Source organism: Diorhabda carinulata, chromosome 10 (assembly GCF_026250575.1).
Source record: "Diorhabda carinulata isolate Delta chromosome 10, icDioCari1.1, whole genome shotgun sequence".
Classification (NCBI taxonomy): domain Eukaryota; kingdom Metazoa; phylum Arthropoda; class Insecta; order Coleoptera; family Chrysomelidae; genus Diorhabda; species Diorhabda carinulata.
In genome coordinates, this window is record NC_079469.1 from 5,404,416 (window position 1) to 5,432,192 (window position 27,777).

Genomic DNA, 27,777 nt, shown 5'->3' on the forward strand with positions numbered 1-27,777 from the left:
TAATAATTAAAAAAATATTACTTTAAAATCATCAAAATCGGTTTAAGAGAGTCAAAAACATAAATTTTATAACCAATTCCACTCCTGGTCACATTCATAGCTGAGATTCCAAGTTAATGAAAGCAATAATCTTTGTTTTATAATATAGAATCATTTTTATATTGAGAAAATCAAAATTGGTTCATAATAATTAAAAAAATATTACTTTAAAATCATCAAAATCGGTTTAAGAAAGTCAAAAACGTAAATTTTATAACCAATTCCACTGCTGGTCACATTCATAGCTGAGATTCCAAGTTAATAAAAGCAATAAACTATGTTTTATAAGATAGAATCATTTTTATATTGAGAAAATCAAAATTGGCTCATAATAATTAAAAAACTATTACTTTAAAATCGTCAAAATCGGTTTAAGAAAGTCAAAAACGTAAATTTTATAACCAATTTCACTCCTGGTCACATTCATAGCTGAGTTTCCAAGTTAATAAAAGCAATAAACTATGTTTTATAATATAGAATCATTTTTATATTGAGAAAATCAAAATTGGTTCATAATAATTAAAAAAATATTACTTTAAAATCATCAAAATCGGTTTAAGAGAGTCAAAAACGTAAATTTTATAACCAATTCCACTCCTGGTCACATTCATAGCTAAGTTTCCAAGTTAATAAAAGCAATAATCTTTGTTTTATAATATAGAATAATTTTTATATTGAGAAAATCAAAATTGGCTCATAATAATTAAAAAACTATTACTTTAAAATCGTCAAAATCGGTTTAAGAAAGTCAAAAACGTAAATTTTATAACCAATTTCACTCCTGGTCACATTCATAGCTGAGTTTCCAAGTTAATAAAAGCAATAAACTATGTTTTATAATATAGAATCATTTTTATATTGAGAAAATCAAAATTGGCTCATAATAATTAAAAAAAATATTACTTTAAAATCATCAAAATCGGTTTAAGAGAGTCAAAAACATAAATTTTATAACCAATTCCACTCCTGGTCACATTCATAGCTGAGATTCCAAGTTAATGAAAGCAATAATCTTTGTTTTATAATATAGAATCATTTTTATATTGAGAAAATCAAAATTGGTTCATAATAATTAAAAAAATATTACTTTAAAATCATCAAAATCGGTTTAAGAAAGTCAAAAACGTAAATTTTATAACCAATTCCACTGCTGGTCACATTCATAGCTGAGATTCCAAGTTAATAAAAGCAATAAACTATGTTTTATAAGATAGAATCATTTTTATATTGAGAAAATCAAAATTGGCTCATAATAATTAAAAAACTATTACTTTAAAATCGTCAAAATCGGTTTAAGAAAGTCAAAAACGTAAATTTTATAACCAATTTCACTCCTGGTCACATTCATAGCTGAGTTTCCAAGTTAATAAAAGCAATAAACTATGTTTTATAATATAGAATCATTTTTATATTGAGAAAATCAAAATTGGTTCATAATAATTAAAAAAATATTACTTTAAAATCATCAAAATCGGTTTAAGAGAGTCAAAAACGTAAATTTTATAACCAATTCCACTCCTGGTCACATTCATAGCTAAGTTTCCAAGTTAATAAAAGCAATAATCTTTGTTTTATAATATAGAATAATTTTTATATTGAGAAAATCAAAATTGGCTCATAATAATTAAAAAAATATTACTTTAAAATCGTCAAAATCGGTTTAAGAAAGTCAAAATCGTAAATTTTATAACCAATTTCACTCCTGGTCACATTCATAGCTGAGTTTCCAAGTTAATAAAAGCAATAAACTATGTTTTATAATATAGAATCATTTTTATATTGAGAAAATCAAAATTGGCTCATAATAATTAAAAAAATATTACTTTAAAATCATCAAAATCGGTTTAAGAGAGTCAAAAACATAAATTTTATAACCAATTCCACTCCTGGTCACATTCATAGCTGAGATTCCAAGTTAATGAAAGCAATAATCTTTGTTTTATAATATAGAATAATTTTTATATTGAGAAAATCAAAATTGGTTCATAATAATTAAAAAAATATTACTTTAAAATCATCAAAATCGGTTTAAGAGAGTCAAAAACATAAATTTTATAACCAATTCCACTCCTGGTCAGATTCATAGCTGAGATTCCAAGTTAATGAAAGCAATAATCTTTGTTTTATAATATAGAATCATTTTTATATTGAGAAAATCAAAATTGGCTCATAATAATTAAAAAACTATTACTTTAAAATCGTCAAAATCGGTTTAAGAAAGTCAAAATCGTAAATTTTATAACCAATTTCACTCCTGGTCACATTCATAGCTGAGTTTCCAAGTTAATAAAAGCAATAAACTATGTTTTATAATATAGAATCATTTTTATATTGAGAAAATCAAAATTGGCTCATAATAATTAAAAAAATATTACTTTAAAATCATCAAAATCGGTTTAAGAGAGTCAAAAACATAAATTTTATAACCAATTCCACTCCTGGTCACATTCATAGCTGAGATTCCAAGTTAATGAAAGCAATAATCTTTGTTTTATAATATAGAATCATTTTTATATTGAGAAAATCAAAATTGGTTCATAATAATTAAAAAAATATTACTTTAAAATCATCAAAATCGGTTTAAGAAAGTCAAAAACGTAAATTTTATAACCAATTCCACTGCTGGTCACATTCATAGCTGAGATTCCAAGTTAATAAAAGCAATAAACTATGTTTTATAAGATAGAATCATTTTTATATTGAGAAAATCAAAATTGGCTCATAATAATTAAAAAACTATTACTTTAAAATCGTCAAAATCGGTTTAAGAAAGTCAAAAACGTAAATTTTATAACCAATTTCACTCCTGGTCACATTCATAGCTGAGTTTCCAAGTTAATAAAAGCAATAAACTATGTTTTATAATATAGAATCATTTTTATATTGAGAAAATCAAAATTGGTTCATAATAATTAAAAAAATATTACTTTAAAATCATCAAAATCGGTTTAAGAGAGTCAAAAACGTAAATTTTATAACCAATTCCACTCCTGGTCACATTCATAGCTAAGTTTCCAAGTTAATAAAAGCAATAATCTTTGTTTTATAATATAGAATAATTTTTATATTGAGAAAATCAAAATTGGCTCATAATAATTAAAAAACTATTACTTTAAAATCGTCAAAATCGGTTTAAGAAAGTCAAAAACGTAAATTTTATAACCAATTTCACTCCTGGTCACATTCATAGCTGAGTTTCCAAGTTAATAAAAGCAATAAACTATGTTTTATAATATAGAATCATTTTTATATTGAGAAAATCAAAATTGGCTCATAATAATTAAAAAAAATATTACTTTAAAATCATCAAAATCGGTTTAAGAGAGTCAAAAACATAAATTTTATAACCAATTCCACTCCTGGTCACATTCATAGCTGAGATTCCAAGTTAATGAAAGCAATAATCTTTGTTTTATAATATAGAATCATTTTTATATTGAGAAAATCAAAATTGGTTCATAATAATTAAAAAAATATTACTTTAAAATCATCAAAATCGGTTTAAGAAAGTCAAAAACGTAAATTTTATAACCAATTCCACTGCTGGTCACATTCATAGCTGAGATTCCAAGTTAATAAAAGCAATAAACTATGTTTTATAAGATAGAATCATTTTTATATTGAGAAAATCAAAATTGGCTCATAATAATTAAAAAACTATTACTTTAAAATCGTCAAAATCGGTTTAAGAAAGTCAAAAACGTAAATTTTATAACCAATTTCACTCCTGGTCACATTCATAGCTGAGTTTCCAAGTTAATAAAAGCAATAAACTATGTTTTATAATATAGAATCATTTTTATATTGAGAAAATCAAAATTGGTTCATAATAATTAAAAAAATATTACTTTAAAATCATCAAAATCGGTTTAAGAGAGTCAAAAACGTAAATTTTATAACCAATTCCACTCCTGGTCACATTCATAGCTAAGTTTCCAAGTTAATAAAAGCAATAATCTTTGTTTTATAATATAGAATAATTTTTATATTGAGAAAATCAAAATTGGCTCATAATAATTAAAAAAATATTACTTTAAAATCGTCAAAATCGGTTTAAGAAAGTCAAAATCGTAAATTTTATAACCAATTTCACTCCTGGTCACATTCATAGCTGAGTTTCCAAGTTAATAAAAGCAATAAACTATGTTTTATAATATAGAATCATTTTTATATTGAGAAAATCAAAATTGGCTCATAATAATTAAAAAAATATTACTTTAAAATCGTCAAAATCGGTTCAAGAAAGTCAAAAACGTAAATTTTATAACCAATTTCACTCCTGGTCACATTCATAGCTGAGATTCCAAGTTAATGAAAGCAATAATCTTTGTTTTATAATATAGAATAATTTTTATATTGAGAAAATCAAAATTGGCTCATAATAATTAAAAAACTATTACTTTAAAATCGTCAAAATCGGTTCAAGAAAGTCAAAAACGTAAATTTTATAACCAATTTCACTCCTGGTCACATTCATAGCTGAGTTTCCAAGTTCATAAAAGCAATAAGCTATGTTTTATAAGATAGAAGCATTTTTATATTGACAAGATCAAAATTGACTTATAATTAGATGATTTTTTGAATTTCGTTAACACTGTATCCATTTGAATGTAGCTTAGATGCTAAAAACATCAGACTGGGTTCAAAAAATTTCAAATTTTTCTTTAATTAGTTTTAATCTTACTTGCATCTATAGTGATGCATTTTATTTGATAAACCAATTTCTATATTGTAGATGGAATATTTTATTTTTGAAATTTAACCGAAAATAACATCTGAACATTTGATAATAACCTCAAACATACTACTAAACACTATCGGCGCTGATGACGTAGTTAATCGGCCAAGCCGCTATTTGGAAAACGAGTGCACTCGTGGAGCGACGTATTTATTCGAATTCTGATAATTAATTATGAAGTAACTATAGATGTTAGAGAAAGAAAACTAAATGCTAAATTGAAGTTATAAAGTGCCCCTATCTATAACATAATAAGTCAAATTTCGTTTCAAAATTCGAAATATTATCCGTCTCTGTTTTTTTTTTCTAACTAGATGCCAATAACTATACAGATGACAATTATTTTCACGATTTTGAATACAAGCAATTATTGAATCTTTCTATTATACAATGATTAATCAATTATTGTATAATATCAATCCCATTATCGAAAAAAATACTAAATATGCTCTGTTCTTGATAAACCTATTTATCATACAAGTTAGAAGTGTGCCATAAATTAGATAATATCCTTCATTTTTTACAAATAATAATTAATGTTGATTAGTTTGATTAGAAAATGGTATCTTATCATTATAATGTTATATTAAGACAGCTCGAGGTTCAGTTTATTATAAACAGATGTAAATTGAAAATCTCACGGCAAAACTATCTGAAAAAAAGTTAAATACGGCATTTCCATAAAAATAGATGATTTTATATAATACTGTAATTTAGTTATTGCAATTTCAAACTATTAATTTATTTATTAATTAAAATTGACGTATAATTGATAATCTACTTCTCATTTTTTTCTTTCTATATTTTTTTAAGAGTCTTTATTTGATTTAGAAGATGAAATATAGGACAAATAAGGAAAACGATTGTACAAAAGATCGAAAGAGCATATTGAACTAATTTCATTACTTACTTAAAAAAGTCACTCCTACAGAACAATTTGCTCTCCCTGGAAAAACATTTATCGGTCAAAGGAACATGGCAGTCGTGGCACCTGACGCAATCGGCGTGCCAGGTCCTTTCCAACACGTTTAGCAAAAACTTATCGAGTATAGGCTTTTCGCAGCCCGCGCAGGCAATCAGCATCCCTGCGGCTGGCTCGAATCTACCTGTAAGAACAAAATAACAATTTATGAGACAAGTACTAAGTGAAGTTTGTGTTTATTATAGCAGATTGTGTGTTAAATTTTTGAAAGAAATCCACGGTATATCATCTGAAAAAAGCTCTAAATTTAAAATAATATATTCTTTATTCTTGGATAACAAAAATTTATTTATTTTGGTCTCACAATCTCAGTATCTCGACGTCTTTTAATGACTCTAAATGTGTTTTTACTTGGTAAATTCGTTGTTTTGTTTGTTGCTGTTGTTATTTTCGATGAATTTGGGTTCTTTGTTGAGAAATGATGAAGAAATGATACTTGTTTTGGATTGTTGCTCAATACTTAAAAATTCTTAAAATTACAAATTGAAACACGTTTTGCCTGTCACAATTTTTGTGTCACTACTTCACTGTCACTTGAACATATCTAAGAGTGCTTGTCCCTTGCCAACTTAACTAAATTAAAAATTAATATAAACATGGCTACCAACTATATAAAACAAAATAGTGAGAGATAGGTCGGGTCAGCTGTTAGTTTGATCAATTATCAACAGTTGCCACGAATTTTCTTGTTGATAATGTCCACTTATGGCTTGTTTAGTATCAAATATAACCTAAAAATTTTTGAATAACTGAAGCTACTGGAGTATAAACGTATTTTACTGTATTTAGATCGGATCTAAAGTAGTTCGTCGAGACGTTGTTTGGAGCAATCCAAGTTAAATTTTTCATATATGCTGAGAATCTGTGTGTAAAGATCATTGAAAAGTTATATCAGACTCGTGAAAATGAGAAGTCTTCGGCTCTCAATTGTGTTTGTAAATCTCGTGTGGAATGTTTATGATTACGAACTAGTGCTGAAAGAAGTGCTTTCAAATTTTTATCAACGACTATTTGGTGAGATGTACGAAATCATCTGGAAGACTGCTATTCTTGTAGCGTCTACACGGAAAATTGAGCTAAATAGTACTCAAGTACTAATTATATTCCAGTGCAGAGCTCATCTGAATTTTCAGTGTTTAAAAATATATAGTAGAGCAAGATTGAGGGACCAAGCTCATTTCAAAATCATACTGATTTTGAAGGTGTGTCAAATGAGTTAAAATGCTTATTCCAAAATGAGTTAGATGATTTTGTGAAAGGTTTAAATCTCTCTAAGCAAGCTTCGAAATTATAAGTATTAAAAAAAAAGAATTGCTTTCGTTAGATACCAAAATAAATCGTGGAAAAGATAAAGAATTAAAGCTTCATTTTTCTGATGAAAACGGTATTATATTTTGTCCAGATATCAAAAACAAAAAATAATACGAACCAATCGACTGGTGTTTGTTCATTGATAGCTCAAAATGTAATATACGCTAATTGTTGTACACAGTACAAAGTTAGAGGAAGAATATTTTAAAATTTCGTTAGTCCTGAATAAAATAAAATTCATTGACCATAAGCGGCAAATTTCGATCGATTCTTCTATGGCAACAAAGTGGTTATACTAAGATTCCCTGTTTTATGTCTTTAGGACAATAGAACCGAGGATTGGTCAAGAAGAAACTGTCCCTCTATTCGAGCCTGGAAACAAAAATATACTCCAGAATTCAATAATAGCTTGTGACAAAATTATCACATGAAAAACTGGGCAACATGAAACAGTGTGTTGAAAAAAACGGAAACTGCTTTTCTTACATTTGTCAAAAATTTACTCAGCTTATTATGAAAAAGATATAACCCACATCTTATGAGAAATACTCAATTCTATGATTGAGTTAGAAGTTAAAGGTTGGAGAGTATTTTCTCGGAAATATTATAATGAACTTACAGAAAATCTTCTGTTGCAATTGAAATATGATGATGAAACGTCTCTCTCTTCATAATCACCTGGGGGGGATACGGACTATTTTCTCGCGCACACTACCTTCCACAAAAAAGCTTTTTAATTTAAGAATGGTTAGGTTAGGTTAGGTTAGGTAAAGTTAGGTTAGATTGGGTTAGGTTAGGTTAGGTTAGGTTAGGTAAAGTTAGGTTAGGTTAGGTTAGGTTAGGTAAAGTTAGGTTAGGTAAAGTTAGGTTAAGGTTAGGTCCACTCCTGGGAGCTGTAAGACCTTGAAGTTGGTGGAGTGGCTCAGTAACTTTCTCTCTTCTTGTGCCGTCTTGACGGACTGGTGGAGAGGAGTGAAGCTAAGAAACAGCTCAAAAATCCAAAGGATTAAGTGTTGTACGCTGATGTAATGACAATTTGTTGTCCTCCCGGCATACGACACTCCCGAGGATTGAGGAGGGTGGTTTAGTGGGTGAGAGTCCCACACAAACTCACAGCATTTGCACCCGTCCGTTGTGAGGAAGGCTTCCACCCTACCTCTTTGCAAAAAAAAAAAAAAAGGTTAAGGTTAGGTTAGGTAAAGTAAGGTTAAGGTTAGGTTAGGTTAGGTTAGGTAAGGTTAGGTTAGGTAAAGTTAGGTTAGGTTAGGTTAGGTAAAGTTAGGTTAGGTTAGGTTAGGTAAAGTTAGGTTAGGTTAGGTTAGGTAAGGTTAGGTTAGGTTAGGCTAGACTATGACTATAATCGCATTGATGAGAAAGTATTAACTCTTTGTTACTCTTTTATAATTTTTCTTCTTTTATTTACGGTAATAAACGTTTCAAGCTAAATACAGGGATTGAAGATACCGTCTTTATACCTGCAAATGTGCGCTCGATGGACCCTTCTATACAGGGTCTTTCAAAACGTTCGCATGCGAGTTATATCACTGCATTAAGCGAAAAAATCGATTTAAAATCACCAAACAATCACATGTCTATAACGCATAGATTAATCGCAAATTAACAATAAGATTTAGCCAATCAAAGCTTGTGGAACGTTTAAGTTCCTCCCTATCGAGCGGTCGAGAGAGCCATAAAAGTATTTAGCCGCTTCCGATTTTTAATCGATTTTTTTCGCTTAATGCAGTAAACGTTTTGAAAGACCCCGTATAATCAGTGCGCTCGATGCACGCATTCATCACCTGGGCATGTTTCAGGAAAATCTAGAAGATATGAGCGAAGTGCAGGGAGAGTGTATGCATCAAGACTTACGCGTCATGGAAGAGCCCTACCAGGATGTCTAGGATACGAATTAGATGTCTGACTATTGTTGGTTTCTGATATATCATTTTCTAAAGTCTACACGTCACAGAAGAGCATTATAACGAAATTTTTTGAATCCGATTATTATTTTTTTTTCTGTATTATATCTACAACTAGCGACATCGAACATTTTAAATTATATTTTTAGTAATCAATATGGGTGCGTGCACAAAAAAATCGGTTGATAATTTAAATATTTGCAACTCTATGAAACAATGGTTATTACACACATTTTATATAACTGAATCAACACCCAGTCAGCTTGCTTTACTGTCTAGTAGCTTCCCAATTTTCATAAAACGTTCAGTTGGCATCAGCCCTGTAAAAGCTCCCACACGTTCTTCGTATAATGAGCAGTTGCCATATCTGGGCAAACATCAAATTTTCTTCAAGATGTTTTTTCTTTATAAGCTGCACTATAGAATTTCCAGGACAAATGTATACTAAAGAAGATATCACCAACCACACCAACACTTTCCAGTTGAAGTTTTTTTGTCTTGTCGCCTTTCTGAAAATAATAAGTTTCCATTCACTGTTTTACTCCCGTTAAAAGTAAAATATGACTCGTCGTCGATAATGATTTCCAAACCTTTATCGGGCGAAAACTCGTCATTGAGAATTTGTAAGTTTTATGTGGGTGCCGATTTGGAATGTTTTACCCAATTTTCGCGAACTAACACCCAGTTTTCCGTAAGCCGCTGTTCTTTTTAGGAATTTTATAACAGAGACGTAATTTTTATATGTACTTGGAACATTTATCAACTGCCAAATTACGATAATAAATTAATAACATTCTCAGTAAACGGCTACTTTACTTGCTGAATTTTTTGTTCCCTCGCCCTTATATTGTATTTTCTATTCGCGAGTGATACGTTACAAAAATTATCCTCGAGAGTAATAGATATCGTTACTCACTCATTGAATAATATACTGATAAATAAAAACAAATAAAGCGGCAAATCTTGCTACGGTTGTATATCAAAAATACCACCCGTACTAATCCTTTGGTCACATTTAATCTTATTTCACTGTAACTAACAAAATTCCACACTTAAATAAATGTCCCTTGTCTTTTTTCAAATTTTTTCTGGATATTTCTCGAACGGTACCTACTCGGTCACAAGCGTCAGATTTTTTTGTTAGGTTAGAATCTTCTGAACCGTCACTGTTTCGCCGGTTGGTTGATCTCGCCATTAAAAGTATGACAAATTGTAAATAAATAAAAAAATTGAAGAAGGATTTTCATGCTATTGACACAAATATCAAGGTATCATTGTAGCTTTACCGCCGTGAAAAAATTCGAGGATCGGTCTCATTGATGCGTGCATTTTCCTTCACGTTTCATTAATTTTATCACTTAAAAGTAAATATTCAGATTAATAGAAAAATATGGAATATATATCTAATTTGCTAATAATAAAATACGCATTTACAAATTCATTAAAAACTTCACATTCGATGGATATTATTTCATAACCTAACATTTATGATCAAAAAGATTTTTATCTGCAACTTTGTATCTCATTATCTTATGGTGGGTCCACACGATACAGACTTCCAGAAAATTCTATAGAATTGTGTCGGTGCGATCCAAAAGTCGAAGTATGCATGGAAGTCTGCGTATTTATCGTAGCTAAGAAATTTAAATTGTATTTTGGAACGAAAATCCGCAACTCTTTGATTCGATTTTTGCGTTTATTCATAATATTTTTTAGACCCAGATAATTATTTGACAAATCAATATGTTGATTGAATAAAACTATTTTATTTTACTATGATTTAATTAAATATACATATCAACATAGATCTATTGGAATTGTAGTATCTTTCTGCAACTGTGATTTTTGTTTGACCCAAATAATCAAATTGTAAATTCTGCATATAAGAGAAACATTTTTTTTGCTAACTTTTTTTATTGCGTTTAATGCTAAACAAACTGTCCAAGTACGGAGCAATTAAATGATGTTCAAAACGATTTTTTATGCTATATAATAGAAAATATTAACAAACAAAAATTCCTTAAATTTTATGAAAATCCTCCTGTGACAATTCGTGCTACATACATCCATAAAATTCCTAAAATCTATCTTTCACTATCAGTCAAGTTATTGGTGAAGTTTTATTTGAATATTTATTATTCATATAAATAAAAATGAGTGATTTTCGAGCATATTCCAAGGAGTTTGTCAACGAATTTATTAAAATGTAAAAAAATTTACCGTCCACTTGGAAAATTAAATCAAAAGAATAATCGAATCGGCTTCCTATACTCCAGTACTGTATTTTATATCTACCGTATGATCTTCCAGTAGCTAAATATCTTAAAGTTGCTGACAATCTTTCGTCCGGCGTGATAGCTTTTCGCATCGGGGTATCTTGTTTCACTATTAACGGGGTAATTTAGAAGTTCATTAAACACATCTACGTCCATTCGTAAATAGTCTTGAAAATCACGACCATCATCATAAACTCACTAGTTAAATTTATATGCGAATACCCAAATCGCTACAATAACCATTTTTTACACCATATAGATCTTTTTTTCAGTTCCTTTTCTTCTTCTTCCACAATATTGTAGGCTGCGGTTGCTAATAATAACTGACGTCTTCTTTGCAATAAAATTTTATCCATCTGTCTGTAACATTTGGATAGAATGTCTGTACGGACATTCTATCCAAATGTTTGGGTAAATTTTTTGACTCCGACTTCATAGTCTGTACAGATATCTGTGCGAACGAAAGTCTGTATCGTGTGGACCCACCTTTAGGATTAACTTATGTAGTACGATCCATGAGTGGAATGGAAAAGGAAGAAAAATAAAATTAAGGAACTTTCATTTCAAAAAATCTTTTGTCGCTCATGGAAGGTTAGAGATCCTAGTTATTTGATTCTTTATCATCATAAATATTCCTTTCAAAATCTCTTAAAATCATGACAAATTATTCCATATTATTTTCTACTTTTGATTCATGAACCAAAAGCTCGCATTTTTTGTATGGTTGCTTTGCCACCCAGTAGGAGAGAAAGTGCAAAGATCATATATAACCAAAGCAGTGCTATTTTTCAATATATCCCTTTAGTTTCCTTTTTAGACGACGCCATCTGAAAGTTGTTCGGAAGTTGCGTTTTGAGTGTAGTGAAAGTGACATTTCCGTACTACAAAACACTTTCGGGACGCTCTGGAGTAGATAACTTCAACTTCCTTCAATGTTGACAGTTGACAGTTGAATTTCGATGATTTTGCATAACTTTAAAGTTCATATATATGATTCAATAACAAACAAGATTAAAATTGCTAACAGAATACTTTCTTCCACCACAAATACGAATCATTCAACAAATCACAAACACATCTACAGAGATTCCATCAACATCTAGAAGAGATATACATATTCCATCTGCATCCAATCCCATAAATATTAATAATTGTCCTGGAGGCACAATCAACATTACTTTTTGCAAATAATTAATAAATTAATATTGACATTGCAAATATCATTGAGTACATTATATTGTTCAATAACTAAAATGTTTATAATTCTCTCTTATTTTTTCTTTCCCCAATGTAATTGAAAAAGTTTTGGATCTTATGCGTCGTCTAAAAAATGTTGTATACGCCGCGGCTGAAATACTACTTTGTTGGCCTGAACCAAGTGCATACCTTGGCTACTTTTGCAGCGACTTTTTCGAAAATTTTTTGGCGCAATTAACATTTTCGGCTTGCCACCATCCATAATCAACTTGGCGAAATAAAAGTGCTCAAAAATCTACAATTTGACGGGTCCGCGGTAAATTACTATGTTAAGCCGGAGATCAATAGTTCTTGTAAGCTCCACCATGACAATGCACCAACTACCTAATAAAAAAACAAGATCAGCGACATACCCCAGCCGACTTAAAGCACCGACCTCGTCCCGCAAGACTTCTTTTTGCTCCCTCAACTCAAGAAATCGCTGGAGGGACAACATTAGAGCAGGTATGATGGCGTCACTGAAGGTATCCTCGTTAAAGGCTTCCACAGAGACTATACCGCATGGATATCTCGATGGTAGAAGTGTATTGATGGAAGAGGCTCATATTTCGAAGAATATTGACAAATTGTAACATTCAGATCCATACAATTTTAAATCCAGAACTTGATGCACTAAAGGAATGGTCAATTTGGAGATCAATAGTTCTTGTAAGCTCCACCATGACAATGCACCAACTACCTAATAAAAAAACAAGATCAGCGACATACCCCAGCCGACTTAAAGCACCGACCTCGTCCCGCAAGACTTCTTTTTGCTCCCTCAACTCAAGAAATCGCTGGAGGGACAACATTAGAGCAGGTATGATGGCGTCACTGAAGGTATCCTCTTAAAGGCTTCCACAGAGACTATACCGCATGGATATCTCGATGGTAGAAGTGTATTGATGGAAGAGGCTCATATTTCGAAGAATATTGACAAATTGTAACATTCAGATCCATACAATTTTAAATCCAGAACTTGATGCACTAAAGGAATGGTCAATTTGGAGATCAATAGTTCTTGTAAGCTCCACCATGACAATGCACCAACTACCTAATAAAAAAACAAGATCAGCGTCATACCCCAGCCGACTTAAAGCATCGACCTCGTCCCGTAAGACTTCTTTTTGCTCCCTCAACTCAAGAAATCGCTGGAGGGACAACATTAGAGCAGGTATGATGGCGTCACTGAAGGTATCCTCGTTAAAGGCTTCCACAGAGACTATACCGCATGGATATCTCGATGGTAGAAGTGTATTGATGGAAGAGGCTCATATTTCGAAGAATATTGACAAATTGTAACATTCAGATCCATACAATTTTAAATCCAGAACTTGATGCACTAAAGGAATGGTCAATTTGGAGATCAATAGTTCTTGTAAGCTCCACCATGACAATGCACCAACTACCTAATAAAAAAACAAGATCAGCGACATACCCCAGCCGACTTAAAGCACCGACCTCGTCCCGCAAGACTTCTTTTTGCTCCCTCAACTCAAGAAATCGCTGGAGGGACAACATTAGAGCAGGTATGATGGCGTCACTGAAGGTATCCTCGTTAAAGGCTTCCACAGAGACTATACCGCATGAATATCTCGATGGTAGAAGTGTATTGATGGAAGAGGCTCATATTTCGAAGAATATTGACAAATTGTAACATTCAGATCCATACAATTTTAAATCCAGAACTTGATGCACTAAAGGAATGGTCAATTTGGAGATCAATAGTTCTTGTAAGCTCCACCATGACAATGCACCAACTACCTAATAAAAAAACAAGATCAGCGTCATACCCCAGCCGACTTAAAGCATCGACCTCGTCCCGCAAGACTTCTTTTTGCTCCCTCAACTCAAGAAATCGCTGGAGGGACAACATTAGAGCAGGTATGATGGCGTCACTGAAGGTATCCTCGTTAAAGGCTTCCACAGAGACTATACCGCATGGATATCTCGATGGTAGAAGTGTATTGATGGAAGAGGCTCATATTTCGAAGAATATTGACAAATTGTAACATTCAGATCCATACAATTTTAAATCCAGAACTTGATGCACTAAAGGAATGGTCAATTTGGAGATCAATAGTTCTTGTAAGCTCCACCATGACAATGCACCAACTACCTAATAAAAAAACAAGATCAGCGACACACCCCAGCCGACTTAAAGCACCGACCTCGTCCCGTAAGACTTCTTTTTGTTCCCTCAACTCAAGAAATCGCTGGAGGGACAACATTAGAGCAGGTATGATGGCGTCACTGAAGGTGTTCTCGTTAAAGGCTTCCTAGTAGTAGATTCTCTTAAATTAATTGACTTAGATTCAATTTCTAAAGCATCTCCTTTATACTTTTTCCATGAAAACAGCCAATAAACGGATTTCGTCACAAAATATCTTGAACCAAAAATAGAGAAGAAAGTGAGAGATGTAAATTTAATCAGATGCATAACTTGAAGGTGAAGCAATTAGCAATATTAGAGCAATTAGTAGAGAATAATCTTAAAAATTTATAGTAGAAACTTTGAGAAAAGTACGGCAATTTTTTCGCATCTACCCCATGACAGAATTGGAAAGTGATAAATCAATCATTTGATTGAAATTGAGGTCTTATATTTCTAAACTAAGCTGGAGGAAATTATCTACTCAGAACGAAAAAAGTAGTGAGTTTGTATTAACACTAACAGCGTAAGTTAAACCTCATCATACTGCCATATAAATGTAAAGAACACAAATTAACACCTTAACTTGCGATAATCCCATGCTTAACGATGACAATAAAAAAAATCCAACAAAAATTTTAATACATCTTCCCTTATTTTATTTCCAAACGGAGTATAAATTTCTGTAGCTAGTCATAAATCACACTGACATTGATTATAAATATTTCGGTCAATAAATTACGTTTTATTGGCGCCGTAAAGGTCTGCAACTATTTGAAATGTACTAAAACTTGTAAAAGCCAAGTGTTTCCAATAACGACTAATAAAAAAATTAGAATAGTTGGAAACTCATTCTACAATGTGACCTCTGATTCAATTCATCTTATACTGGGTCGATTGTATGAGAGTTTACGGGTGTATTACTATTTGATATTCGACGATAATGTAATGAAAATTTCGTAATACTGTAACGATTTTCTTATTTCTCAATTTATTTAAACTGTGAGGTAAATTTATACACTCCGCTAAACAACTCGCCGCTGTTAATAAGAAGTATATCAAAAACGCCGCGAATTCGCTAAATTTTATAATTCCAATATAACCGGACAGGAACGGCTCCATCGATCACGTCATGGACGAGTTCATAAAAATAAAAAAAACTTTTTTGTTATCTATTTTGAAAAAGTTAGGTAGAAAGAATGATTAAAATATTCAGCCACATTTGTTTTTTGAGATACTTCTCACCTTATCCGACCTTCTAATAGTTTTGTTCATCAGTTTATTACGAGGGTGGTTCGACGAATTCTACTTACATGCGTATTGCTATCGAACGCCTCTTTCAATAGACCAAATAAATAATAGTCACATAATGACGAATCGGGACTATAAAGAGGGTATTTCAGTGTTTCCTAACTCAATTCGTTCAACGTTTTCATCGGGAGCCGAGCTGGGATCGTTCGTAAGTCGTGCTGTACGCGATCTGGCGTTGTGTTGTGGTAATATCGAACTACGGATTGAAATATCGCGTTTTATTTTATAGAGAGGTGTTTTTTAGGAAGTTAGTATGATTCGGAGCTTGACAAATCGTTATTTAGTGAGAAAATCAACCGCAACTACTTCTCTGATGTCCCAAAACACAGTACACAACACCATCCCCGCTAGCAGTGTAATTTTCGCTTTAACCAGCGTGCCTTCGTGTTTTTTCCTCCACTTAATAGACGACGTACCCAAGTTACTTCTGTGGTGAATATTCGGTGCAAACTTCTGCTCAAAATTCAGAAGTCTTGGCACCCATAATTTGCTCAATTCTACCTACACTGATGTCAAATTCTTTAGCCATATCGCGTACAGTACTGCGTCGATATCCCGAAATGGGCTTTTTCTACAGCGCTGACGGTATCATGGAATATCAGTCAAAGTATGCCTCAATCTCACGGTATGTCTCTGTTACAACAGCTGATTTTGGACGATATTCTATGAAATTCTGTAGCGACAACGATTGAATTAGGAAAACCAGTGAAACGCGGTGGTTCGAGATGGTACTCGGCACTGTTTAATCCACGTCGAAAGTCATATAAAAATCAAATGTTCGCGACTTAATTCCATGACCAGGTTGCACTCGTACGACAACACGTTTGCCCATCAAATGTCAAACTTTATGACGTTAATGTCAGATTTGACATATTCACATCAGTGCTGCCATATATCAAAACTTAATTATCAACCCTCGTTTTGAAGTTTGTTATTGTTTACAAATGTTTTTCGATTTACAATGAAGAGGTCAAGACGACAATTGAACGAACTGAATGATTGGTAATAATTATAATTTAAATCTCGTGGTTTTTGAGATTATATTTTCATCACCTCCCCAAGTTTATCAAGATGTAACTGACGAGCACGATGTTTTATTTAAATTAGATCTTTTGTAAATAGACATTTTGAAATGAATGATTCATTATTATGCATGTAGGTTAGGCAATATAACATGCGTAGGTTTTGACATGCCGCTTTCAAAAAATGTTTCTTCCCTTTTTTTTTAATAAATTTCGTTTCAGAAACATTGGTAGACTTGACAGAACGCAGGAAGAGTCGATTTTTTTCAATAAACTTATGTTAGGATTATATTTTTAATGATACAAGTAGCTTACACAATATTTCTTCTTCAATGATCAAACCAAAATAAACAAAATAATTACAAAAAAGAAGTTAAATAAAATGTATTGCCTCCGCAGGCTCTCATTAGAGTCTGTCCACGGTTTCTCACGCTTCGGATGAAGTTGTCGATAATTTCTTGGTATCAGTTATCCCACGCCAATCATTAGGGGGTTTCTTTGTCCAACCTTCTTCACAGGTAGTCCCAGAAATGTTTTATCGGATCCATATCCGGCGATCGAGCTGGCCAGTTTATTTAAGCGATGCCTTACTTATTAATCATAGACATGAAAGTGAAATTTTCGCCCATGAAAGAGGAAAAAACGCATGACATAGGTTCTGAAATTTCGTATCGATGTGCAGTTTGCAATCCGTTGGTGATTACTAACTGCTAATCTTCTACCACAATTGACTTTCCATCGTATTACACAGATGCAGTAAAATTTACTTGATGATAACATTCCTTCAAATGTCTCTACATTTTTGTCCTCCTAGTTGCGAAATTTACCCAGAAACACAAGATAATTTATTGCATACCGAAATCGTAGCATTTTGGATGGCATATCATCAGCGTTGTCTCAAAACTTGTTTACAAAATACGTGGTACTGAAAAATCGCGAAGAATATACTGGACAAGGCGTTCCTCGGCAAACATGTTGGTGGAAAGCGGTGCTGATTCGTTCATTCTGAAAAGAACGGAGGGTAGCGTTCTCTCAACGTAGTAGAAGGATACATAGATAAATATATGCAAGAAAATATAGAAGTACTAAAAATTAAAACATCTGTCAACCGTCTACTTCAACATCTTTACTTTTAAAGAATGAAATATCTACCGAAGGGATTGAACTTATGCGATAATACAAATTGTACAATAAATGTTACCATTAATACCATCGATTTCTAAATATACTAATAATTTGGTATTCAAAAAAAGCTTTATAAATAAATAATTGTGTTTTTTTATGATTAAAATCAACTGTTTTAATATTAAGCACTCGGAAAAGAAATCGGAGATCTGGGAAAATATTCCGTTTGCTTTATTGTAAGCTGTTGTTTTAGATATTTATTTCATAGTTTTCTTAGTTATATTGATCCGAAACATACGATTTACATTAATAGTCAAAGGGTAAATAACAAGCTCTAAGAGTAAATATGTATTTATGCAAAAATTATTTACTTCCACGTGGAAATGGATAAAATGTGGATTGGGGACAAAGCAATTTCGGTTTTATACTAAAAATAAAACCCTTTTTTTAAGAGAATAGTTTTTAATCAATTATATATTTCCTATTTTGCTCAATGACCTTTTGCCATCTGTCTTTCGCTTTCATGATTCCGCGCTCATAAAATTTCTAGTCCTTATCAGCAAAAAACTAAACCAGGTGCTTCATTTCTGAAAGTTTGAACATTCAAAGAATTCTGCAAACTTCGTAATAAATGGTGATCAGATAGTGCCAGATCAGGACTGTATGGGGGATGTGACATCACTTTCCAGCCAAGCTCCAATAGTTTCCAAAGATGTATGAGGTCTTGCATTATTATGGTGGAACACTAAACCTTTCCGATTTTACAATTCTGGCCGCTTTTCTATGATTACTTCATCCCGTTCCATGACAGTAAACATCAGAATTGATCGTTTGGTTCCTTGGAAGCAGCTCAAAAAACACAAACTGACAGCATGAGCTCTTTTCTGTTGTTTTTCAGCTTTCGGTTTGGATTGTGCTGGTTCATCGTGTTTGCTCAATGATCATTTCGAACTATTTACTGTACAGTACCAATTTTTCATTTCGTTTAAGGTACATATCATTAATTCTTTGTGTTTCTTTCAATTCGCGAAGTACCCAAATATCAAGATGGCCCAATACTACTCGAAAATTCCAATCATAATTGATTGAATCTCGAGATTTCAAATTCACTAACAAATAAACATCGAAGCGTAGATAAGAAAATACTGTAATTATGTACTAAAGATTTTTTACGTCTACTTTATTAAGACTTATAACATTACACGACATTTTACAGGCGAATTAAGTTGTTAAACCTTATAAAAAAACCAGAATTAATATCCATTTAATTATATGACTCTTTATTTAAAAGTAGTATTAAACAAACTTAGGTACCTCTATCATTATAGCAGTACTTACTTATCGTTTGTCATTAGCATCGGCAGCTATTTAGTCCTCAAATAACAGTTTTTAATTAAATCACTTTCCATTTTTTTTTCTTAATTATGTCTATTGAACGAAGAAATTAACGACATATTTAGAATAGTTAAAAAAAACACACAAACCATTGACTGGTGAAAATAGAGCTGAAGATAGAAGTAGAAATAAGAAAAAAGAGAATAGAGGATATGAGATAATGAATTAAAGTAGAAGGAAATACCGAGAATCGACGAATGGAAACGTCGAAGAACTACAACAAAAGATAGAAGAAAGGATGTAAATAATAAAAGAAAGTAGAAAAAAATACAGGGAATCAACGAATGGAAACGTCGAGGAACTACAACAAAAGATAGAAAGAAGGATGGAAATAATAAAAGAAAGTAGAAGGAAATACCGAGAATCAACGAATGGAAACGTCGAGGAACTACAACAAAAAATAGAAAGAAGGATGGAGATAATAAAAGAAAGTAGAAGGAAATACCGAGAATCAACGAATGGAAACGTCGAGGAACTACAACAAAAGATAGAAAGAAGGATGGAAATAATAAAAGAAAGTAGAAGGAAATACCGAGAATCAACGAATAGAAAAGTCGAGGAACGACAACAAAAGATAGAAAGAAGGATGGAAATAATAAAAGAAAGTAGTAGGAAATACCGAGAATCAACGAATAGAAAAGTCGAGGAACTACAACAAAAGATAGAAAGAAGGATGGAAATAATAAAAGAAAGTAGAAGGAAATACCGAAAATCAACGAATGGAAACGTCGAGGAACTACAACAAAAGATAGAAAGAAGGATGGAAATAATAAAAGAAAGTAGAAGGAAATACCGAAAATCAACGAATAGAAAAGTCGAGGAACGACAACAAAAGATAGAAAGAAGGATGGAAATAATAAAAGAAAGTAGAAGGAAATACCGAGAATCAACGAATGGAAACGTCGAGGAACTACAACAAAAGATAGAAAGAAGGATGGAAATAATAAAAGAAAGTAGAAGGAAATACCGAAAATCAACGAATAGAAAAGTCGAGGAACTACAACAAAAGATAGAAAGAAGGATATAAATAATAAAAGAAAGTAGAAGGAAATACCGAGAATCAACGAATAGTAAGTAATTATAGAAAGAAAGGTACAAAAATCCAATAGTAGACAGAAGAGAAAAAAAATTGTCAAGCAAGAAAAAAGTAGCAGAAATAGAAGTGAAGAGAACTGAAGAGAAATGGACAGCCAAAACTATAAGAAACAAAATCAAGAAAAAAATTAAAAGATTAATAAGAGAAAATGGAAACAATTTGTTGAAGAATTAATAAATAACTATGAAAACTTTTAGAACAAAGTGAGAGGGAAGGAGTACAGGAAAAAAAAGAAACCAATACGACGAATGAATAGAAAGATAGTGGAAACAGAGTCGAAACTAGAATCCAAATACTTTGACGCTCTAAAAGTGACAAAATAAGAAGGTTAATCAACTCTTCTTAGATTTTGAAATTATCCTACAAAAATATTGTGACTAAAAATTATCTTCAGTTAAAGTGGTTAAGTAATCAAGAATATCTTTATTACGTTATTCTTTTTTTTAATAGTTCCACGTGTTATGTATTACATAATGAAAAAACATAAATTTTTCGCAATAAAAAACAAAAGGTATTAAAGATAAAGTTTATTTTTATAGGATATCAGAATATATGATCAGTCACCTTCTTTATGTGAAAACCAACATAATGGATCGTTTTTAAATGATAGGTTGTCAGTTTTTATAAAATCCGTCCACTTACCCCACCTTTATCACTTAGAAAATATATAAAATCTTTTGTATTTTGAGTGCAGGAATCTGTATGTTTTAAAATTTCAACTATAATCTTTTTTCTATGACCTACAACTGTGTGTAACTAATTATTGCCCACCATCTTGGTATTCACTGCTTTTTGAATCAGAATATTGATATCCGTCAATCAATTTTGATTCATCTGTAGTCTAATGATCCAATTATATCAGATCCGATAAATTTTCATGCACAGTATCAGCAATTACTTATTGCTTCGTCTTTTTGGCTTTCAAGGACGTTTATTTCAAAAAATATAAAATTATGACCCCTTTTTTGAAGGTCCAGACCACTATTTAATTAATTCGGGATTGTTTTTGGGGTGGTTTTAATGATTTATATATTTTAACTATCTGTAATCTAAACTGAGATTTGCAAATGAAATTTCGCGACAATAACCGTATATAAAAATTATTTCTTTACAGAAATTAAATAATAACTTAAATTCGATAGATTGTGAATTCAGTCACAAACGAAAGAAATTTCCTAAATTTATCTGATCAAATATAAGTTGTCGTACTTCCATAGATTTTTTATAACCATAAGTTGTACAGAACAATATAAGAAGGTTTGGACAGGCCAAAAACTTTATGATCTAAGGTTTACAATAAGATTTGTTGCAGCCAGTCGTAGTTAAATTACGATTGTAGTTTTTCCATGAAGTCAGGAGGTCCTGTTGTATTTTTTCTTCGTTTAGTTACAACTTACAAGGTGCAATGTGCAGTTTATTGTGAATTCTAGTATAATTATGGAAAATTTGGAAGGGCAGAAAAATCGTTTAAACAGAAACTGAAAAAAATTAAAATTCAATCGTTTCAAATAATTTTCTGACGAACATATATGTAAAAGTGTTATTAATGCGGTGAAATTAATTAGTAGTATGTTTGGTGTTTGGAAATGCACGTCAAGCTCCAGGAAACCCAAAATTTCAAATGAAAAAATCATTTAAAAGTAAGACGAAGACAATTACTAAACAAAATCCTTGCCACGATTGGAGATGATAAGAATTGCCATGGAATTAGTCGAAGCATACTATGGAAATTTTCAAAAGAAATACGTTTTCGTTGGAAAGTCTATTTCAATAGAAAGAATCAGTTTTGCAGTGCGGAGAAGAAATTACCTAAAATAAAAGAAATGGGAAACCAAAGAAGAAACTCCCTAAGATAAAAGAAATTGGAAACAAAAGAAGAAACTCCCTAAGATAAAAGAAATTGGAAACCAAAGAAGAAACTCCCTAAGATAAAAGAAATGGGAAACCAAAGAAGAAACTCCCTAAGATAAAAGAAATTGGAAACCAAAGAAGAAACTCCCTAAGATAAAAGAAATTGGAAACCAAAGAAGAAACTCCCTAAAATAAAAGAAATGGGAAACAAAAGAAGAAACTCCCTAAAATAAAAGAAATTGGAAACCAAAGGAGAAACTCCCTAAAATAAAAGAAATGGGAAACAAAAGAAGAAACTCCCTAAGATAAAAGAAATTGGAAACCAAAGAAGAAACTCCCTAGGTTAAAAGAAATTGGAAACCAAAGAAGAAACTCCCTAAGATAAAAGAAATGGGAAACAAAAGAAGAAACTCCCTAAAATAAAAGAAATTGGAAACCAAAGAAGAAACTCCCTAAAATAAAAGAAATGGGAAACAAAAGAAGAAACTCCCTAAGATAAAAGAAATTGGAAACCAAAGAAGAAACTCCCTAAGTTAAAAGAAATTGGAAACCAAAGAAGAAACTCCCTAAGTTAAAAGAAATTGGAAACCAAAGAAGAAACTCCCTAAGATAAAAGAAATGGGAAACAAAAGAAGAAACTCCCTAAAATAAAAGAAATTGGAAACCAAAGAAGAAACTCCCTAAGATAAAAGAAATGGGAAACAAAAGAAGAAACTCCCTAAAATAAAAGAAATTGGAAACCAAAGAAGAAACTCCCTAAAATAAAAGAAATGGGAAACAAAAGAAGAAACTCCCTAAAATAAAAGAAATTGGAAACCAAAGAAGAAACTCCCTAAGTTAAAAGAAATTGGAAACCAAAGAAGAAACTCCCTAAGATAAAAGAAATGGGAAACAAAAGAAGAAATATATTCAATTTAGATGAAACATGTATCAATAAAGCACACAACACCAAATTAATTTTGGCAAGATGAAATGATTAACTAAGTTATTTACTGGTTTAAATCTACCATCAGGAAAGGAGCGCCGAATAATCCTAGTACACAACGGTAAATCAAACAGTTTTGTTGGTGGTTTAGTGATTTTTGAAATACTTATGCGTGCCAGTGAGTACCATGAGGAAGTTTTTGAAGAATGGTTTAAACGAATGATAGATCTCCTATATCAAAACTGTATAATTGTAATGGATAAAGCAAGCTATCACTTCAACCGAAAAGATATTCAAACAATTGGCCAAATTCAAAGAATCTTAAGTTCCATCCCGGTTCTGTGAGAAACGAACTATATTCTTTGTGTCTCCTCAAAAGCAGAAATCAAAGAAAAAAAATGAAATTGCATAGATAGATCTCCACCATATCATTACGGGCTAAATCCGATAGTATCAGCACAGATGAAGAAAGAAGTTTCAATAGAACTTTTTTTTTTGAAAAGTGATGTTAACTAATTGTTTTGGAGGCTGGAGGAAAAACGAAAATATACTTTTACTTGTCTAATTTCAGATGCTTAGAAGGCTGATTAATATTTATACAAATATTAATTCATACGGAAATTCTCGAAGTATCTCTTTCATTCATAAAAATAGACTATAAAAAACTGATTATTCTGCGTGTTACGATTTTAAGATTACAAGTTTACCATATATTAAATGATGATATTTTGTACTTAGTTAAATAGAACTGACCTATATTGTGGGTTGAATGTAAATAACCAGAGTTGGGCCCGATAGGCACATGGGCCAACCCGGCCCTTAACGTGAGGGTCCCCACAGGGGCAATTGCGGGACCTCCTTCAAGGTACGCCGCCAGATTGGCCAAATATTCACTTCCACACACAAAAACACTGAGAAATAAAAGATACGTACACTCTAGTCACCCGATTTAGTCCTTCGAGATAACCGTTCGCGAGACACGACGAAATATCCGTACCGACAACGTTAAAGAACAAATTTTTACAAACGTCCTGTAGTGGTTGCGGTGTCTGCGTTGTCGGTTGTTGGCATAGACTGCTATCCTGTTGTTGTAAATCGAGTCGCCCCTACTTTCTATCGATTTTCACTCCCCTCCATTGATATTTTCGTCGATCGACCAATGAAACGATATCACCACGCCTCCAACCAAGTCCCTCCTTTACCTGGTAGCCATCAATTGTGATCTTTATCGCTACAGTATAGCCGAGATGTATCTTATGTTCCTCGGTGGAAGAGATGAAAGTCGCTTGGTGCGATCTCACCGACAGACTACTGTTTTGCATTTTTTTAATGTCAAGTCTCACCACAGTCTGAGATGTGCATATTCCGATGACGGGGATTTTTATTTTCAGGAGTTTTATTACGCGGACACTCGCGGCGGCGGAGAAGAATATTTTTCTCTCATACTTTCTTCTTCTTTTTTTTCCTATATTGAATAGATTGTTATCCTCGGGCTGATCGGGAAAAAAATGTGGTAACGCTTTGCAGTTAGTAGTAAATTTAAGAGTTTCCGAGGATGGAAAAACTTTTGAAATATTGCTGTTGTGTCTAACAGGGTGATACAATTTCAATTCGTATACGCACAAACAAAAAAGATAAAAAAAGAGGTCATTCAGATAATGCAGCATTAATAGGAATAAATAAAAAAATTGATGCTTCCTATGTGAAAACTGCAAAGTAGAAAAGATCTCAGCTGTCTCCTATATACCTCGACATTGATATATCGACCATCCAGAATTATTTCGAAGTACATTAAACCTTCTTAATTCTATCATACACACCAGATTTTCCAGTCGATTTTCCGTTCGAATTGACCTCTCATTGCCCTGGTGATTGTCCTTTGTCTAACCACTACTACTATGGTTAATTCGTATGGCACTATTCGACAACTTTCATAGATCTTACCTAATAATGTACACTGTACAGTTTCTGAACAAGGTCCAAGGTAAGTAGTTGGCAAATGGACGATCTAAACTCGAGCAATCTTCAAGCGTCAAATTTCCACAAATGAAACGATTAAGCTCATTAACTGAGTCTTCCCCTTCAATTTCACAGATTTTCCTCGCTACTACGGCTGCTTTAAACTTTTGTTTCCAATAATTGAGTGTTAAGAATTTTCGTATATGAAAACTGACATTACGTTGTGTTTTTCAATTTTATAAAACAATAATTTAGAAGAGTGATGTAGTTTTGGCGCTTTCTTTGATCTCTTCTTTGTGCATTGTAACGATTTGTCCAGTTTGTCATTCTTCTGATATCTTTTCCTTTATCCTCCTAACAAAACTTTCTGGATCTCTGGCAGAGATCTACTTCCCAAACAGACGTGGTTCATGAACACCAAATTTTCCTGCAGAAAAGCAGGAAAATGCTTGCTTTTTACAAAAAAAGAAGACTGCGAATATAAAAATGTTAGAGTAAAATCTAGTACTTCAACAATTGCTAGCATTTACGGAAGTATCTAAGAAAAAACTAAGAACCTAGTTTTAATCCATTGAATCTGAACCTAGACCATTTTGCTTGGTCTTGGGCTTCTTGGATCCAGTTGGAGGATATCTTTTTCAAATCGTCCGTCCATCGCGTCGGCGGTCGTTCCTTGTTTCTGTATGCCTCATCTCTGGACGCCATTTTAGTATTTTTCCAACCATATATTATCTGACAATTTTGCGACATGGCCAGCCTTGTTCCATTTTGACATGTTACTCTTTCAATTGCATCCGTAACTTTTGTTCTTTGTAGTTTTTCGTTTCGTTTATCTCGTAATGTCACTCCTAGCATGGACCTCTCTATGAATCGATGAGTTATTTTTATTTTAGTCACTTACATTTTTTGATCTAAACGTTAATGTTTCGAAGTTCACATTTCGCGCGAATATTCGATTAGTGCCACAGAACTGCAACTTCACTACGGTGCCAGGGAGCGTCCATTTTTGTAGTGGTTGATAGCTTGTCACTTACCTGGCGAATTGCTTGCTTTTTATAACCTCATAGTCACAAACTTTTTAGTATTTTAATGAAAAAACAAACCGTTTTCGTAGAGTTTTGTTATAATATAAAGATACCAACTAAAAGCTGAGGATATTCCCAAGAAGATACGTTTTGTTTGTAGTATATGTTCATTTCTATTTAAAAACAAATCTTGTTGTCGGTGAAATACCCAAAGGTTCATGGTCTGAGCCTTAAGAGTGTGATGAGGCTAACTAAGAAAGATTTCGAATATTTTTTATGTTCAGAATGCAACTATTACAACCAGAAGTATTGGGCTTTCGCTAGTTGCATTTTAGTTTAATTTTCTACTGTTTTGTTCATTATTTTCTATATTTCTGATAAGGCCATAAGGGAATTTTGAGTTTCACTCTTACGTTTTCCTAAAACACTTTTTGCTAGGCATAAGATGGCCCCCAGTACAGTTTATAACCAAAAAAGCAACTGTAACAGTCCTAAAATCATACAGTTGTTTGAATTTTATGCAGAAGTATGTTCATGTTCCTAAAAAGACCCATTTTGAGTTATTTTTTCATATTAAACAAAGTGATTTACATTTTGCATTTATACATAAATAAATAAGTCATAGTATAATGATGTTTGATTTAATTTAGGCTTCATCGTTTAATGCAAGTCGAAAGTCATAAAAATTTCTAATTTTTGACCAAGATAAATATTTCAAGTATCTGTAAACAACTCAAATACCACTCGTATGACAACACGATCTGTCAAATGTCAAACTTTATGATATCAATGTCAGAGTTGACATATTCATATCAGTGTTGTCATATCTCACAACTTAGCAACCCTCGTACCTCAATTTTTGTTAGTTCCTCTGTGATTTAGTTCACAATTCCTTCCGATTCGTCTATCCATTTTATCTTTTCTTTAAACATATATCTTCTATTAAATTCTTTTCGCAGTTTTTCTATCAATTCCTATTAATTTGTAGATTGAGGTTTTTTTTAGGTTTCAACTGATTTTAATTAGTTTTATATCGCTTTCTTGGATAAACAAATAATTCCTCTGCGAATACCAGCTGTTACTAATCAAAATAATATCCATATATTGCTCGAAAATGTTCAAAAATAATGATCAAAATCTGTTTTATTCCGACTAAAATACATAATTAAACCAATACAAAACAGACCATGAACAGCTTTTAAAAAACGGTATAAATTAAAAAGAAACGGTTTGCGTAACGTTTGAAATTATAAATATGATAATTGAGATGATATAAAATTCAAAAGTTAAACGGAACAGTATCCCGAAGGGTGCTTTCAAGAGGGGGATGTGCTAATATGAATATTACACGAAATATCTGCGGTTTCATTCTTAATTTTTAGAGTTTGTTTAAAATTCAAAAGATATTTTCAATT

At 32.0% G+C, this 27,777-nt stretch overlaps 1 protein-coding gene across 2 annotated transcripts in view; it reads right to left on the minus strand.

Moving 5' to 3' along the window:
* The window catches only part of LOC130898706 (LIM/homeobox protein Lhx5), a 118,704-nt gene extending 94,250 nt beyond the window's left edge, over positions 1-24,454 (minus strand). The window contains exons 1-2 of one of the 2 annotated variants that reach the window (XM_057808172.1): positions 24,132-24,454; positions 5,688-5,883 (exon numbers count right to left, since the gene is read on the minus strand). In XM_057808172.1, the coding sequence (XP_057664155.1) occupies positions 5,688-5,860 (173 nt within the window). In that variant the 5' untranslated portion in view covers positions 5,861-5,883; positions 24,132-24,454. Of the gene's footprint in view, positions 1-5,687; positions 5,884-16,465; positions 16,675-24,131 lie in introns of those variants that run through there. The other variant, XM_057808173.1, reaches the window with a different exon arrangement.
* Between the last annotated feature and the right edge of the window lie 3,323 nt (positions 24,455-27,777).